Consider the following 16,871-nt stretch of genomic DNA (forward strand, 5'->3'; position numbering starts at 1 on the left):
AATAACCTCCTCCCCAGTCATCTTCCTGTCCTCCACCCTAGACGTGACCACAAACAAGTGTAGTATTCTGTCCTTCCATGCTGTGCTGTACTGTGCTTTGTTTCATAGTCTGTTTAAAGTTTTTTTGGTAAGTACTGGGAATTGAACTCAGGACCTTGTGCTTGGCAGGCAGGCACTGTGCTGTTAAGCCCTGTCTCATATTTTTATGATTAAAAAATTTACGTGGTTCAGAATGGATTAAACTTTTTAAATTGACCCTTCTGGGGAAATTTGATTTGCTTTGTGACCAGTTCTGTTTGTAACCAGAGTTATGGAGGAATTAAGTTTGTGAACCCAGCTACCACTATATTACTTTGTTTCCATGTTAAACTCTAACTGGGAAGACCCTGGACATATTCCTTCCTACCTGGGTGTAAATGCCTGTTCCTTTTCTCTCACTTCCAACATCTCAGTTATTGGCCAGTGTCACCTACTCTACAACTAAGTTACTGTGTGCAACAGTTTGATTATTAGTCTATTTCACCCATTAGTTTAGGGCATATTTGCCATTAATTTAAACTACTATTTGGAAACATCTTTTTCAAAATGCTTTTAAGTCTAATTAGCTTTTACCTCTACTCTAAATATGGAGAGAGTACATAAATACGCACAAATAAAACTCCTTTCTTAATTTTATTCAATTTCCAGCCCATATAAACTGTGTGGACACCTCTAACACTTGTATTTATTTTTCCTTTCAATTTGAACCTTTGTAACTTCTCAATAATTTAGGAACTGACTACTGGATTTATTTAGTGAATTTTTGCTGTTGTGGTATTAAAAAATGTCTTTGTAAGTAAGAAAAACCAGGGGCTGGGGATTTAGCTCAGCGGCAAAAGCGCTTGCCTGGCAAGCGCAAGGTCGTGAGTTCGGTTCCCGGTACCGGAGAAACCCTGTCTCAAAAAAAAAAAAAAAAAAAAAAGAATTCAAGAAGTATTAGCAAGATTTAGACATTTAGCTAAAAAGCACATGGTTCTATAAAAAGCATCCTCTAAGATATCTTTGTATAAAGGCACAGGGTACTTATTAACAAACAAAAGCATAATCCTGAGAAAACTAGAAAACTTAAAATTGAGTTTTACAGTTTTAGGTAAGTATTAAATGTGTGGGCTGGGGATGTGACTCAGTAGTAGCACACTTGCCTAGCATGTGACAGGCCCTGGGTGCAATCCCCAGAACCGCCATACACAAAAAATACAAAGTAAATGTGTTACATTTTAAAAAAAAGATTAAAATAGAAGTAGGTCTGCTGCTATGGGGACTGAGGTCACTCATTCCTACCCATCCCTGTTTTGCAGCACACACAACACAAGTGTTTCGCTATTATAATCCCATTTATGGGTCAAAACAATCCACAGGTGTTTTAACGGGCCATCATTTTAAACAGGAGAGTGTATTTAAAAGCTGAGTTGAAACGAAATTATGTAGCAGAGCCAGGAAGTACACTCAAGTCTATGGGAGATCAAAGTCTGTAACTGTTCTGTTTAAAAAATTTCCAGATAATAGAAATGAATGCCAGATAAGGCAGTAAAGAATGTGATTATGCCACCCTGATCTCAATTAAGTTATTCTGATGTAATACTTAAGCATTTAAAAAACCACATTCAAGGATGCCACTTATTTCTCAAGTATTTTGGGAGACCTCTCTACAATTTTTCTTCTATGAATCCATAAATTTTACTGGAAGATGGTATTTCATAAAATTACTAAAAAGCTATCCTAAAGATCCTCTAAAAATCTGAAACATGAAATGCAAGTTATGAAATGAATGCTGCATTCCAAACATATTATTTAGCTGTGTACAGCTGTGGACCATATCCAGCTCTGAGATGTTTATATATTTTCGTTTTATAGAAACTTGTCCCGCAGTCAAAGATAGATTTAAAACTGATTCATTAGACATTCAGACCATTGTTCCTAATAACTTCCTACATGGTTTCCTTTAAAATGAAGACATAAAACAAAGACAAACATTAGTAGTCTATTGCTGTGTAATAAGTGATAAAGATAAAACAATAGAATCATTCCACAAGTAGTCAAATAAATCTTTAGATCACACGACCTCTTCCCAAAGCAAACGCAATTTTAAAGACACAAAAGCTCCAAGCCCATTATGAAAAGGGATTACTAGTGTAAATTACCTAGGATCCTACAACTGTAGGGGTTACTGCGCATCAGGCACTATGTGGAGGATTGTGCTTACATTATCATATTTAATCCTCATGACAAATTTAAGAAGCTAAAAGAAGTTACACAGTCTAAATGCAAAGCTAATACTCTTGCAAACCTACGTTTTTAACAAAGAGAGGTGTCTGGGGCTTAAGCAAACAGTGTGAAAATCAGAAAAGGTTGACTTCTCCAGAGATTGAAGACCATCAACACAACACATGACTTATCTGTTGTTCTGCCTTAAAATCGTGCATCCCTACACAGAAAAAAAAGATACCAACACATCCATCAGGTAATCACATAAAAAATGTTGAAAGGAATTTGGTTGTACAATGTGTTAAATACTACGTGAATCCTGACATCACAGTTTGTTAATTTCAAAGATGTTCTACAATGCTACCAATTTATTCAGATTTATACACACTGTTCATCACTTAAATAAACTAGCACATGAAATCTGCAAATGAACAAAAGCGGAAGTGCTGAGAAAGTATTTTAAAAACAATATTAGAAGAATCAACCATTTAAAATGCTTAATGACAATTATGTTTTCCTCTAATAGTAACAGAATTCTGTTGGAAGTCTTTCTGTAAGATTTTTTTCTTTTTGTTTTGACTTTTATTAGTACATGTTTGCAGTACATAATTATGTTCACTGTAGGAAATTGGTACATGTACATAACACATTTCAATTCCTTTTTTCCCCCTCAACCCCCTTTAATTTCCCAAGAACAAAATCAATTAATTAAAAAAACCTAAAAAAGTAAATAACAAAAATACAGTTTTAAAAGAATTCAGATTAATATTTTCCCATTTTCCGTACTTTTCAAACAGATATGTAGAATGTGTGGCACACACAACAAACATAGCATTTCAAAAACTATACATGAATTCACAAAGCTTCCATTTTAATCACGGGAAAATAAAATTTTAGATTTTTACATGTAAGAAAAACATATAAACAAGGTGTGGTGGCACACACTTGAAATCCTGGCACTCTCAGAGGCTGAGACAGAAGGAGCGCAAATTTGAGCCCAACCTGGGCAGCTTTAAATTTGATGAGACCCTGTATCAAAATAAAAAGTAAACAGTACAGAAATCCATTTTTCTGTCATTTTGCTAAAACCTAATCTTTAACCAAAAGAACAAATATACTAAGAAATTAAGTATCAACATAAAAAGTTAGTGATGATTAAACATAAAAAATGATGGTTAAACATATATGTAGAAGTTAACAAAATGGAAAAGAAAGCTTATTGACATGAGGGGCGGGGGTAAGACATGGTCTCATTATGTAGTTCAGGCTGGCCTCAAACTCATGGCAATCCTCCTGCCTCAGCCTCCCAAGTGCTGGGAGTACAGACATGTACCACATGCCTGGCCTGCCACTTGGTTTAAAATCATATGACAAAATAAATAAAAATACTAGTTTAGAAACCCAAAGGGAATATTTACAACTTTTTAGTCCTTAAAAAAAGAATTATTAACAAATTAGTGTATCCCTTTCACCCAAAAGCAAACGGCATATGGTTGAACAAGAAGAGACCAAGGGGAAACAAAACACAAAAAACTGTCATCTGCTGAGATCAATTTCCATAGGTAAGGATAACAATATTTCCTACATATAAGCATTATAGATTTTTCATATAAAGCTGTTTTGTTTCTAGAATATTTTCATATCCCTTCTACTGAAATGTCACAACAATCCTTGGCAGAGTGATGTTAATTATATTTGTTAAATATGTCTCCCTCAGGGCTGGGGTGTGACTCAATGGTAGAGTTCTTGCCTTGCATCCACAAAGACCTAGGTTTGAACCCCAGCTCCACACACAAATAATACACCAGCTCCATACACAAAACCCCAGCTCCATACACAAAAAATAAAATTAAAGTATTAAATTAAACTTAAAAATCTAAAAAAAGCAAAAGAATTTTTTTTAAAGTATGGCTACATCAATAAATTCAAACAAATTCTGAATTTTAGTTATTTTAGAATCACTGCTTAACCAAGAATACATTCCAAATTTTACTGAAAATGAAGCTTTCCTTTAATAATAATAATAATAATAATAATAAATATTGCTTTTCAACAATTTGAAAACAATGACTTACTGCATGATCAAGTATGTGATACCCCGACAATTATTTTAAAAATTAAATTCCAAACAACTTACCTCTTCTTGTTTAGTGAACAGATTAAGGCAGTCACTCAAAGCGACACAAGTTTCTCTAGAAGCTTCAGAGACAGCTTCAACTTTCTGAAGAAATGATGGAAGCATTTCTATAAATATAAAAAGAAATACAATGAGTGGAATTTTAAGTAACTTAAGGTAAACTAAGACCACAAAAACATTTTTATACTTACTTGCTTCATTTTTCCTCCCAAGTGTCTTAAGCAAAGTACACACAACACTGTGTTTCTTGGGCACTGTCATTCATCACCTACTATAACCAGGGTACATGAGCTGGTATAGAACAAAGATGAAGCCTTTCCCTAGAAAGGCCTCGGTGGGTGAAGGCACACCTTTGAGAGCTTTCAGTGATACAAACAAGGCTGCTGCACCACGTGTGCCACAGGTGTGCCACCACTGGCCTACATCCTATAAAAAGAAGTACTGACAGTAAAAGAAAACTGTGTAAAATAGGAAGTAGGCACAGTATATAATGTTTAAGAAAGCAGGTGACAGGACTGACAGCACTGCTTATAAGAGTAACACTTTCTTTCATGATGTCTATGCTAGATAAATAATTTTATTCCAAAGCAAAGTGCTAAAAAGGGACAAAAATAAGTCTGTAGCTGACATGGTAGCTAACATCTGAAGCAGCATGAACTCAACTTCCTCTAGTTCTTACTTGGACAAATGTGTGGCATTAAAAATGCATCCCTGTGGAGGCCAAATATCTTTTATTGTTTTATTTAAATTGGGAACAACAAAAGGTAGGATCACTATCTTTCTTGGTCCACTAAAGAAAATCTTAACACAGTTAACCCATTCATAATAAGCAAAAACAAGGGAAAAAGCTGCAAAATGGACATATATCACTTAAAAACAAGCAAAATGTTCTATCTTACCCAGACTGACACAAGAGAAATGTATTTTGGCTTTTGGTTAGCTACATATTAAGATCGTCTAAATCTACCCCTCCATCAAATAAAAATCCTACGACTTAAAAGAAGAAAATTAAATCTGTAACGTACTTGTATTCAAAATCATGTTAAAATAATGTTAATATAGTAAATGAAGTCATAAACACAATCAAGCAAATCCAAGTATCAACAGTTTGCAAATATTATATAGTAAGACATGGAACACTCATGAGTAAACCATGAGCAAACCAAACTTTTCAAATGGGAAATGCAGTGACTGTTGTAAGGGGAAGACAGTGTAAGACTGTCATTCAGTACCAAAATACCAAAGCTCATCTACTAGGAACCCATACCAAACAGCTGATGTTTCCGACTGACAAAATTGTGAATATTAACCTCTAGTCTTTCTTCAAATATTTCCAAATTTTCCCCATTAATGAGCCTTATATGAACCAAGAAAATCCTCTTCTTGGAAAAATTATTCCTCAAAACTCACAAAAGTGGGCAGTGAAAGGAAAAGGTCACCGTGAAGGAAGAAAGATACAAACAACCTTTCATTACTATCCAGATGTGAAGACCAAATGTTATTTCATGATATTTTCATCTTGTGGACTAAGAGTTTCCTATTACTAGCTATTCTTAACAAAACTCAAATAAGTGAAAATTACTATACCCAAATAAATCTGACCTTACATACTTTAGTTTTCACTTTGAATCTTTGATACACATTGTGATTTATTCTCTACTTAGCGGCTAAATAGCAACAGAAATTACCATATGCTAGATGCCATATGACTTAAACAGTACCTCAGCAGATGTCACAAAGAGCTGTGGATTGAGTACTGTGAGGATACGTACAAGAAAAAGCCGACACAGCCTCTGTCTTCCTAAATTTCTTGGGTAATCTAGTAATTTTCCATTTTCATAGTACAGATGACAGAAAGATGAAAGGGGAATTGTCATGGATCTATTTCTTTCGTTAAATACCATAACATGCTTCAATATTCCCAGTTGAGACATTTTAAGATAATCTATACTTTCAATACTCATTGTCCAAATACATTATTAGAAATACTTAAGTATGCTTAAAACTAATTCTATAAGCTTTCAAAAGGTATTTTATTTACTTATTCATTAATTCATACATACATACAAATTCTTTTGTCTAAAACAAAATCAAGGTTATCTAATATGGGGGTATATAGCTCAGTGGTAGATTGTGTGCTTAGCATGCATGAGGTCCTGGGTTAAACACTCAGCATCCCACACAAAAAAAGTAATCTAATTTCTCTGACAACCTAGTGTTAAAATAAGGTCTTAAAATAAGTATTAGCTTGCGCAGTGGCACGGTTTAAGAACTGAGGAACTTGGCATATGCTACACTGTGGTGCAGCACATCAGGGTTATTCAACTCACACTGGCATGCTTCTTATATAATGATGTTTCTGTACTGTTACGTAAAAAGAAATAAAAATGCTACCCTTCTAGGAAAGTGACCAACTGGGAATCAGTGTAAATACGTTTTAGCCAGTTAATATTTAGAGACCGTCCTGCCAAAAATAAATGCAACAAGACCAGTATATTACCTTATTTGGCCTACTATAAGAATCTGAATGTTAATTTTAAGGAAAAAAATTACTTTTGTGCTAAAAATATTTTGAAATCAGGAAAGCTGCTGTAAGAGCTATGGAAAAGCTTAACTTTAGAGACATAAAAAGCTCACAATCTGTCATTTTCCATGATTATACTATACAATTTTTAATTGAGTAAGTTTTAAAAGTAGTGGGAAACGGCCGGTGATATAGCTCAGTGGCACAGCACCTGCATGACAAGTGTAAGGTCCTGAGTTTGAATCCTGGTACCAAAAAAAAAGTAGTGGGAAAGGAATTTTCTTTTAATATGTTAACAAACTAAATATGAATACAGACAAGTCTACTGTCCTAATACAGAAAAAGTTCACACTCTCTAGCCCAACACCTAATTGCCTCATAAACTTGATCGCTTTCAGCCACAGTGTTTTCCTGGAAATACTCGTTTACCTAGAAATCATCTTCTACTTTAGTTCTTACAAACATTTGTTCAAGATTTTCCTTCTTTCCTGATACTGGAAATAATAATTCATATGCAGAAGTTTCTCCATTTAACAAAAAAATTATTTTCTTTCAAGCCTAGTTCAAATGCCATCTTCCCCTGCAAAGCCTTCCTGAAACATGACTGTGGGACACGGCCTCTCTCCCGGGCTCCAGCAGCAGCCAGTGCACTTCTAACACAGGACAGGAAGCACTGGGTGGGTACTGTATCTCTGTTACTCCTATAAATTCTAGACCTCTTTACCCCTTCAAACACCCTCCACTGAGCTCTGAACAATAATAAAGAAGACTCAAATGTATCCTAAATGAATGAGGAAATTATATCTATGCACAGAAATCCCAAATGCTTTTGGGTTATTTTATTTTACATGGAAAAAGAATTGTACTTTACTGAAAAAAATGGAAGATGGAAACATTTTCAGTTATATTACCATAACTGCCAATTAGGGCACATTGAGAAACTGGTAATTTGTAAATGACGTCTTGTTTTCTACTTGAGACACGAGAAGATACATTTTGTTGTTTTTCAACATGTCACTATCCAAATATTTCTATCATTTGGGACAAGATATTTAAAAGGAAAAAAAAAACCCAGAATGAATGGCATTTCATTGCTTTGCCTTCCTTGTCCTTCTAGTAATGCTGTTATCTCTCTATTTTTTTCTGTTCAAATACAAATACAACAGAATAGCCCCAAAACTAAGCTAGTGACAAAGCTAAAGATTATAATTTTAAAAATACTGACATGGATAATTTGGATGGGAAAAATGTAATGCATATGACTATGTACAGCAAGAATTGATCCATCCTGAATGAAGGAGGTATTTAATAAAACACTGGCAAAAAAAAAAAAAATAATAAAACACTGGCTTTCACACTAATTGGAATTATATGCACTCATCAGAAAATTAGTACTCCTCAAAAGGGAGAAAAGATATTTGAACATAAAAATAAATCAACCAAACTTTTACAAATGCAACATAAAACTGTAACTTGAAAAAAATCAAGAAACATGACAATATAAGATGCAAGAATATAAATTTAGCTTTTTTGTCTAAGTTCAGAGCTGATTTGAAAAACCATCTACTGCATAAGTCCTTCTGACTGCTCTATCTGTGTATCCGTATCTAGGGAATTTACACCAATGCACTGGAAGATAAAATACATGTTCAAACTAGAATGTATGAAATAAGCATGAGTAAAGAACAAAATGATGGTATCAGGGATGTCATAAAACATAAACAGTAAAGATGTGCATATTTTTAAAAATATTAAATATTTTGACAAGGGAACTGTAACAGACTGATCAGGTGAACTTTGTTAAAAAAAAAAAAAGTGGGACTTGAATTGGACCTTGAAGAACAATATTTCTATTGCTAAATTTAAGCCAAAAAATTAACTAAAATATATGTATTTTCAAGTAGTACTAAAAATATTAGTCCTGAGAGGAAAATAGTTTCAGAATTATGATCAATGAAAACCCTAGAACGTGAGATAATTTCATCTACCAGGTGGCGGGCTTCATATTAGGCACTAGTGATGAAGGTGTCGGAAGGAGACAACCACTTTTTGTCCTAACAGCTTGCTGTATAGCAAGGAAAATAGAAAACAAACAATTACCTTAGATAATTTAGACTAGTAGGAGAGAAGGCATAAGATTAGTTGGGGGAAAAATGAATTATTCCAAAAACTTTAGAAAAGTCAGTGCCAATGCACTGAGAGCTTCTGAAATCCAAGCAGAAAAGCGGCCGGCAGAACTGTACATGTTTTGCATCCTTCTGCAAATGAGAGTGAAGTGGGGCGGTGAGGAAGATTCATTGTAGTCAGGCTGTCACTAAATTGCACCACTCCTGAGTCAACTCTACCGTGGGCCCCTCACCTTATGATAATGATCATAGTGGAAACTACAATGAAGTAAACAGTAATTACTAAGGCAGAGATGCAGAGTATCAAGGCAGCTCCACCTGTGGAAAGGTCAGGTGAGGCACCTTGGGAAGGCCCCTGCCACAAAGCATAAGGTGAGGAGAGAAAGAATTTGATGCTGTCTTAGTAAATTAAATGAGTCTACATGCTTGAGAGCGCTGCAGGGGACCATATTTACCTGTCTTCTCAGACTTTGGCAGAAGTGAAAATGAGCAACAGAACACTTAGTTTCATACCCACATCTTGCTGACTAGACTCCGCAACCTCATTAAAAGAAAGCACGGACCAAAGGCAAAAGTTCCCACTCCAATACCCTGCTTGCTTTTGCTGTCCTTTCAACCAAGAAGGCTAGGCCTGCCCAGAGAGGGAACAGAAATACCCAGAGTGACACTAACAACTGCTGCTGCTGTGATAGGGAAAGTGCAGGGTGCTTCGGACACATAGTAAAAAACACTTTAATCCTAGAGAAGCCAAGAAGTTGTTTTAGCAAAGTGCATGTAACAGATGAAGAAAAGTAAGTATTTCTCCCCTTGGGAACAACATGTACGAAGGTCCTAAGGCACAAGGAAAGTTCCATGTTGCTGAACAGACAGTGCAAGGAGGGAAGGGGGAAGAAAGACTGGAGTGAGTAGACCTAGGTCATGAAGTCATCTTGGAGTCTAGATTATATGCAAAGGCACTGAAGCCTGCCAGTGAGGCTGGAACAAGGTCTGTTTTGTAAGAAGCATCTTTCTAGGTATACTCCAGAACATTCCATGAAGATAAGAGGGATTCTGCCACTACTAGAATTGTGGCAGAGACAGCTAATGGCCTATTTTAGAGTAACAGTAGGGGGATACAGAAAGGAGAACAAAGCATTAAGCTAACCAAGAAAGGTGTACAGAGAAAAACGTTAAAAGGACTCCATGATTTGGGCTGGAAAGCTGGGTGAATCGATGCATTTTTTTGAAATGAACAAAAGAAAGAATATGAAAATAGGTAAAGAGAAGGAAAAAGACTGACAAGAAAAAAAGGAAGGGGGTTCCTTATTGTAAGCTGGAAACTTCTGCTGTGTATCAATCCCATCCTCTCTTCAACTTTGAAATCAGAGATGAGCATCTGAGCACCTCAGTGACAGCAGACAGACTAATGTGACTGCCCTTAAAGTCCATCTTACCCCACAGATCTGGTGATACATCACCAACATTGCCAGGTTGTACATCAAATACATGTTTCAGGGGTAAACAGAATTCTTGATTTATACCAGATGACTAGATAAGAGCAGACTTTGAAGTAGGCTGCCTAGGGTCAAATGCTGACATTTTTTGAGGGGGGGGTTTATTAGCTCTTTGGCAAATTACCTAAACTCTCTCTGCCTTAGCTTATCTATAAAATGGAAATAACAACAAAATGCAGACCTAGAGACACAATAAAACTGCAGAATACCAAAGACAAAGTGAAAAATGCCTACAACAATCACTTTGAGAACATCAGAGGTCAAGACAATGTGGAATTATATTTTTATTTTTTTATTTTAAAGAGAAAAAAACTAACAAAACAACAATGAAGACAAAAACAAAACAACACAAAAGCAACAATAATGATACATGACCTCAAAACAAAATGACAGCCATTAGCAATGGTTGCCGCATTACATACTGTTATCTTCAACGAACTTGCCCAGCCCACCAGAGGTAGGAATGTAAGACTGAGCAAACAATCAAAGACAGTACAAGTAATACATTTTTAAATCATAACAGAAGATAACTATGATCCAGTGAAAGGGAAATAAGGTTAAAATAGAGATTTTACAACTCACAGACCCTGAATAAAAGAAATACTTTAAAGATTTGCCTCAGTCTGAAAGAACCGAGCCTAGAAGTGGGGAGGATATGAAAGTCAACGGCATTTCAAGGAACGCAGAATACTCCCCAGTTCTCCTAGTTTCTTCCATATTTCGTCTCTAGAAGGTCTTAGTGACTGGTCCAAGTTGTGCATTTACTATCCTGCCAGAACAAGTTAAGTACTTGTGAGTTTAAAAGGAATGTTATATACGTATAGGGCGGGTAAATAGGAAATTTATTACATTCACCCATGCATGGCGGGGACCTCCATCAGGGAGCATGTGCTATGGAGGGGCTGCGGGTAAACAGACAAAAATTCCTGCCCTTATGGAGTTCACAGTCTAGTAGGGGAGGCAGACAGTCATGTACAGGAAGTCTAAAAGGTGACAATCCCCCACTCCAAAAAAAAACAAAGCAAGGTAGAGGGACAGCCAGTGCTGAGGGGCACTGAAATTTTGGATGGGAGGGTGTAAGGGCCCAGCAGGATGAGCTGGTGTGCTCAAGCGATGATAAGTGTTTTAAAAGAAACCAGTCACAAAGGTGAAGCAGGCCGAGGGAGTTAACAGAAACCAGCTGGCAGGCCACAGTTACCACTAGGGGTGGGACAGGGAAAGGGGAGTGCACAGAATGGTGTTGCTAAACCCAGGAAGAAGAGTTGGAGTCAGACCACGGGCCCACCGGCCAGGTGCAAGAACCCAAAAGCACTTTAAACCACAGCCCCGCTGCAGGGCGTGGAGCTAACCCCTGACCTGCTTCTCCTCTGGCGCCCTGGATGGGCCTCCCCTGTACTAAGTCCATCAGAAGTCCTGGCCCAAGGAGGCCCTGGCAAAACAGGCTGCGGCACACACAGAGAGTGTGTGGACGAGCAAACCAACACAGGTGGCAGCAGCTGCAGTCCAGAGGGCCTTTTGAAGAAAGACCGAGGGAAGTAAGAGTGAGTACCCTGGAGAAAAGCTTCTGGGAAGAGGGGCCAGCACACTGAAGGCCCCAGGCAGGGACGTTCCTGGATGGGTGAAGGACAGCAAGAAGGCCACAGGGTTGTAGAGGAGCAGGCGAGGCAGTGGAAGGAACGAGGACCAACAAGTGAATGGGCTGCGAGGCTCTGCAGGGCTTTAGGCTTTCTCTTTCCTGCCAAGGGAGGCATCTTCAAGCCACTGGACGCCTCAAGCAAAGGTCATCAATCCATTGTTGTTTGAGAAAGATCCCGGGGCACAACTCTAGAGGCCAGGGTGGAATCTGAGATCCAATGTGCAGGTTGCTTTAATAGTCCACATGGGAGAGGATGGGGGCCTGAGTCCGGCAAGGTGGCAAAACTGTTTACCCAAAGCCCAGGATTTTAAGGAAACTTTTAAATTGGCTGAATCAAAGTGTTTTTCCTTTAAGATTTTTTCTTTTATCTAACTAAAACAACCCTGATTTCTTTAACCAGAGATCCACTATCCACTATCTACATTTAATAATGTGATAAAGGGGCCAGAGATATAGCTCAGTGGTACAAGCACCTGCCCGGCAAGCGTAAGGTCCTAAGTTCAATCCCTGGTAATAATGATAATCCCTGGTAATAATGATAATAATAAAAATAATGATAATTAATAATAATAATAATAATGTTATAAAGTATATTCATTAAAATTGGCAGATAAAGTAATTCTTTTTTTTTTGGTCTTTTTCAGACAGGGTCTCACTGTGCAGTGCAGGTGGTCTTGAACTCACTTTGCAGCCTAGGTTGACCTCGAACTCGCAACAGTCCTCCTGCCTCAGCCTCCCAAGTGCTGGGATTACAGGCGTGCGCCACCATGCCTGGCTCAATAACATCTTTAAAAGAAATCAACTTAGCTACATACATCAGCAGGCTCAAAAATACACTTTCATCCAGTAATCCCATTTCTAAAAGACTGTTACTACAGTGCTGAATCAAGTATATATGCACATTATTTATTATATTAAAAAAACCTCATTAAGGATAAATTTAGAGATATATTGACTAACCACCAGGCATTCAAGAAACCTTATCAAAGTTTCATTAGGGTTGGTGATTTTATTTTTGCAACCAGGCTTCTGATAAAGATAAAATAATAACAGATTTCAATACTGCATTTTCTAAGCCTTGAATTATGTGCTACCAATGCCTGATATAGAAACTTCAGCACGCATTCAACAGAAATTAGGTTTAAGGTCTGTTCATGAAAATGAAGTAGTTCAGTAGCAAACATTTCCAGCTTAAGACAGCAACCAAATCAGTTTTCTGGTCAAAGGTATTTTACAAGGTTAATGAGAAAAAATAATTGGAAATAAAGCTTAAAAACTGTTTACCTAATTTTAGCTGGCCAGACTATGAAGTCCTTAAAGGCCAGGGTGAAGATTTCACATTTTATTCCATAGTAGCAAGGATCTATAAAAAACTTGCAACAACATCAAAAAAATAATCATGAGCTCGGTTCAGCGCGATTCACGTACAGCCCAAGCTATACAGAAGGCTGAAGCAGGAGGACTGATTGAGCCCAGAAGTCTGGGACCAGCCTAGACAACACAGCAAGATCCCATGTAAAGGTGGGGTGGGAAGGACATACAGACATGGAGGCAGAGAGAAAAATTAAGATAAAAAGTACCTTTATAAAGTTAACCTGGCAGCAGCTGGGCATGGTGGCAAATGTCTATAATCCTGGCCCCTTGAAAGGCAAAGCAGAAGGTTCTCAAGTTTGAGCTTAGCCTAGCCAATTTAGCAAGACTCTACCTCAAGATATAAAGGGCAGACCACGTGTGGTGGCACATGCCTGTAATCCCAGCACTCAAGAGGCTGAGACAAGAGGATCGCTGTGAGCTTGAGGCCAGCCTGGGCTCCAAAATAAATTCAAGGCCAGCCTGAACTGCACAGCAAAACTCTAGTCTCAAACAGACTACTACTACTAATAATAGTAATAATAATAGAAAATAAAAAAGGGCTAGGGATGTAGCTCAGTGGTAAAGCACTTGCCCAGCATTTGTGAGACCCTGAGATCAATCCCCAGTACCAAAATGGGAGCAAAGGTTAATCTGGCAACAGCAATGTAATACCTCATGGGATATGAGTCGGTGTACTTCTTTCAAAGTCTTCTGATACAGCAACCTCAGGACAAGTGCACAGGGAGCCTCACGAGCCAGGAGGTTGGAAGGCGGGCTACCGCCATAACCTGGCTTGATTTGAGAAGGTAACGGGCAGAACCAGCGTGGTAGAAATCTGATTAAAAGAAAGGATTCTAGGCCCTAAAATTAACACCGTTTCACTAACAACTACAACCACATGATCTAAATTCTTTCCACAAACATTTTGGGTTTTCTTTTTTAAATTTATTTTTATGTAATACAGGTAGACATTAATAAGGAAAATTTTAGAAGCTCTCTTCTATGAAAAAATAAAAATTTCATAACAAAGTAATTAGAAAATAACAACAGCTAATATACTGTGCATGGTGATCCTAAAAGAACAGCCAAAATGTTACTCAGAGTACAAGTCACAGACAAAAAAGACTCTCTGTTACTAAGAAGAAACAAATGAAAGGACCAAACCTTTTTTTAATGAACAAAGAGAAACTCGTAGCATAAATCCTGAGAAGTTCCAGAGGTAGTTTGGAGCAGGACATGTATCTGTTTCCCACAAGGCCTTGGCATTAGAACAGTCATTGTTACCTTCAACTTTCCTATTCCATTCATGAAATTATTCTAACCTATTTATTTACTATTTATTTAAAATGTAATGGTATTTCTCTGCACTAATCTTTCAGAAAGTGTTCACAGTAATTTGTAATAAGCCCAGTGAATTACTTTTTCTTTCCGCATTCAGACATTTAACAAGCAGCGAAGGCCCATTAGGTTTTCCTGTAGATGTACAAAACAGGGGTGTCAGATAATAGACAAGGATCTTCAAGTCATCCAGATGGCACTTACCAAAAGGAAAATCTCTTTTGTGCTACCGAATGTTACGCATCTCTCTAAGCAAGTTCATGTGTTACCAGGTCCTCCAGAGTGGAAGGAATCATTGCTGGTACATCATTAAAAGTGATGTGCACATAGGTCACCTGAACCCAGATTTGTCTCAAGGTATAAAAACAACAACCACTTAGTTTTGTTGCAGCTCTGATATAATTTTTTTTGCTTTGGTCAGTGTTAAATGAGTAAATCACTGGATTTTTTTTAAAGAACACCTTTTAAATGTTAGTATCTCTTCTGACTCTTGATGATTCTTAGTGAAGACGCTGTTTCAAAGGCCCATTGACAGCCAGAGTTGCATAATTCTGTAAATATACTAAAAACCACTGAATTGTATACTGTACGTGGGTGAATTCTATGTTATATGAGTCATATCTAATGAAGCTGTTATTTTAAAAGTCCACTGTGGCTAGGGATATAGTTCAGTGGCACAGTGCCTGCCTGGCAAGCGTGAGCTGTGAGTTTGATTCCCAGTATCAAAAAAGATTTTAAAAAAAAATAAAAAATAAAAGTCCACTGTAATGAACAATGCTAAGTATTAAATAATCCAGTCTGTAATTAGTAATTAAGATGATTCCTTCCTGAAGCTATCACTACTGACCAAAATATGGAAAAATCAAAGTAATATCTATTGAACTTTAGTAAAGGGATGCTGGAGATACATGTGGATATAATCCTGTAACATATAAACTGAACCTGGGAGTCCACTGGGGGAAACTAGCTCACAATAAAAATCAGTCATCATAAACTCTTAGGTAACTAAATCACTTGTATTTTAATGGAGTCACTTTTACACATCATGACCATAGTGTAAGCAAATGTTAAGTGCTTAAACTCTAAGAAACATGGTGCATTTTTTTTCATTTACACAGGAATAAACAATGTTTTCTCAATAGTTAAATTGCATTTTTAGGCTATCTGTAGTCAGTCCTTCCTAATTTATAACTAATGCAGATTAAAGATATAAAAAGTTATAACTGAAAGATTAGTAATTAGATAAGCTTATATATACATTCATAGAATCATGAAAGTCCAAAACCAAGCAACAACAAGCCCCTTTAATGAACAGATAGGAGAACTGAGACACATAGGAGTTAAAAGTACAATTCAAAGAAACAACTAGTAACAGGGCAGAGTCAAGCCTAAGATGAGGCTTCTGGAGTACTCACAAGCACAATTCCTTAAAGCCTGTGAAATTTTAACTTTAAATTGGCTTTTCTTTTTCTTAAAAGAAATATTAAATGTGTTAAAAACAATATTACTCTATAAAACAAACATCTTCAGAGAATAAAAATTTTAAATAGCCATTTTTAAATTTCAAAATAGTTTCATAAAATATATTCTGAATTCAAAGCCACAAGTTGTCAAAAATGTACAAAACTCTAAAGGATCAATATGTCTGAAAATGGGTTGTGTTAAAGGGTGACTGATAATGTTTGTCTTTTTTACCTTTAGCCATGTCATACTCCTTCATCATTTTGAGAAAGGTGGAAATTTCGGTATCAAGCCTCTGTTGACATGCTTTTGCTTTCTGGAAAAAGAAAGAAAAAAAGTTAAATAAATAAAGAATTTCTACATTATTTATAGTTTACTGTTTCTGTCAAAACTTTCACTGACTCATTCCTTACAAAAAGAAAAGAGATGAAATAAAATTCCCTTAGAAACTGAGTATTTGCTGGGCATGGTGGCACATGCCTGTAATTCTAGCACTCGGGAGGCTGAGGCAGGAGGATCTTTGAAGTGCAAGACCAGCATAGGCTACAAAGCGAGCACA

The 16,871-nt window shown here is 36.8% G+C and overlaps 1 protein-coding gene across 4 annotated transcripts in view; it reads right to left on the reverse strand.

The window, feature by feature from the left end:
- The window catches only part of Osbpl1a (oxysterol binding protein-like 1A), a 188,574-nt gene that overhangs the window by 101,016 nt on the left and 70,687 nt on the right, over positions 1-16,871 (reverse strand). For all 4 annotated transcript variants that reach the window (XM_005372715.2, XM_005372716.2, XM_013504468.1 and 1 more), the window contains 2 exons: positions 16,547-16,628; positions 4,382-4,488 (listed from right to left, as the gene is read on the reverse strand). In XM_005372715.2, the coding sequence (XP_005372772.1) occupies positions 4,382-4,488; positions 16,547-16,628 (189 nt within the window). The remainder of the gene's footprint in view (positions 1-4,381; positions 4,489-16,546; positions 16,629-16,871) is intronic.

Source organism: Chinchilla lanigera, unplaced genomic scaffold (assembly GCF_000276665.1).
Source record: "Chinchilla lanigera isolate Chin_1 unplaced genomic scaffold, ChiLan1.0 scaffold00001, whole genome shotgun sequence".
In the NCBI taxonomy this organism is placed as follows: Eukaryota; Metazoa; Chordata; class Mammalia; order Rodentia; family Chinchillidae; genus Chinchilla; species Chinchilla lanigera.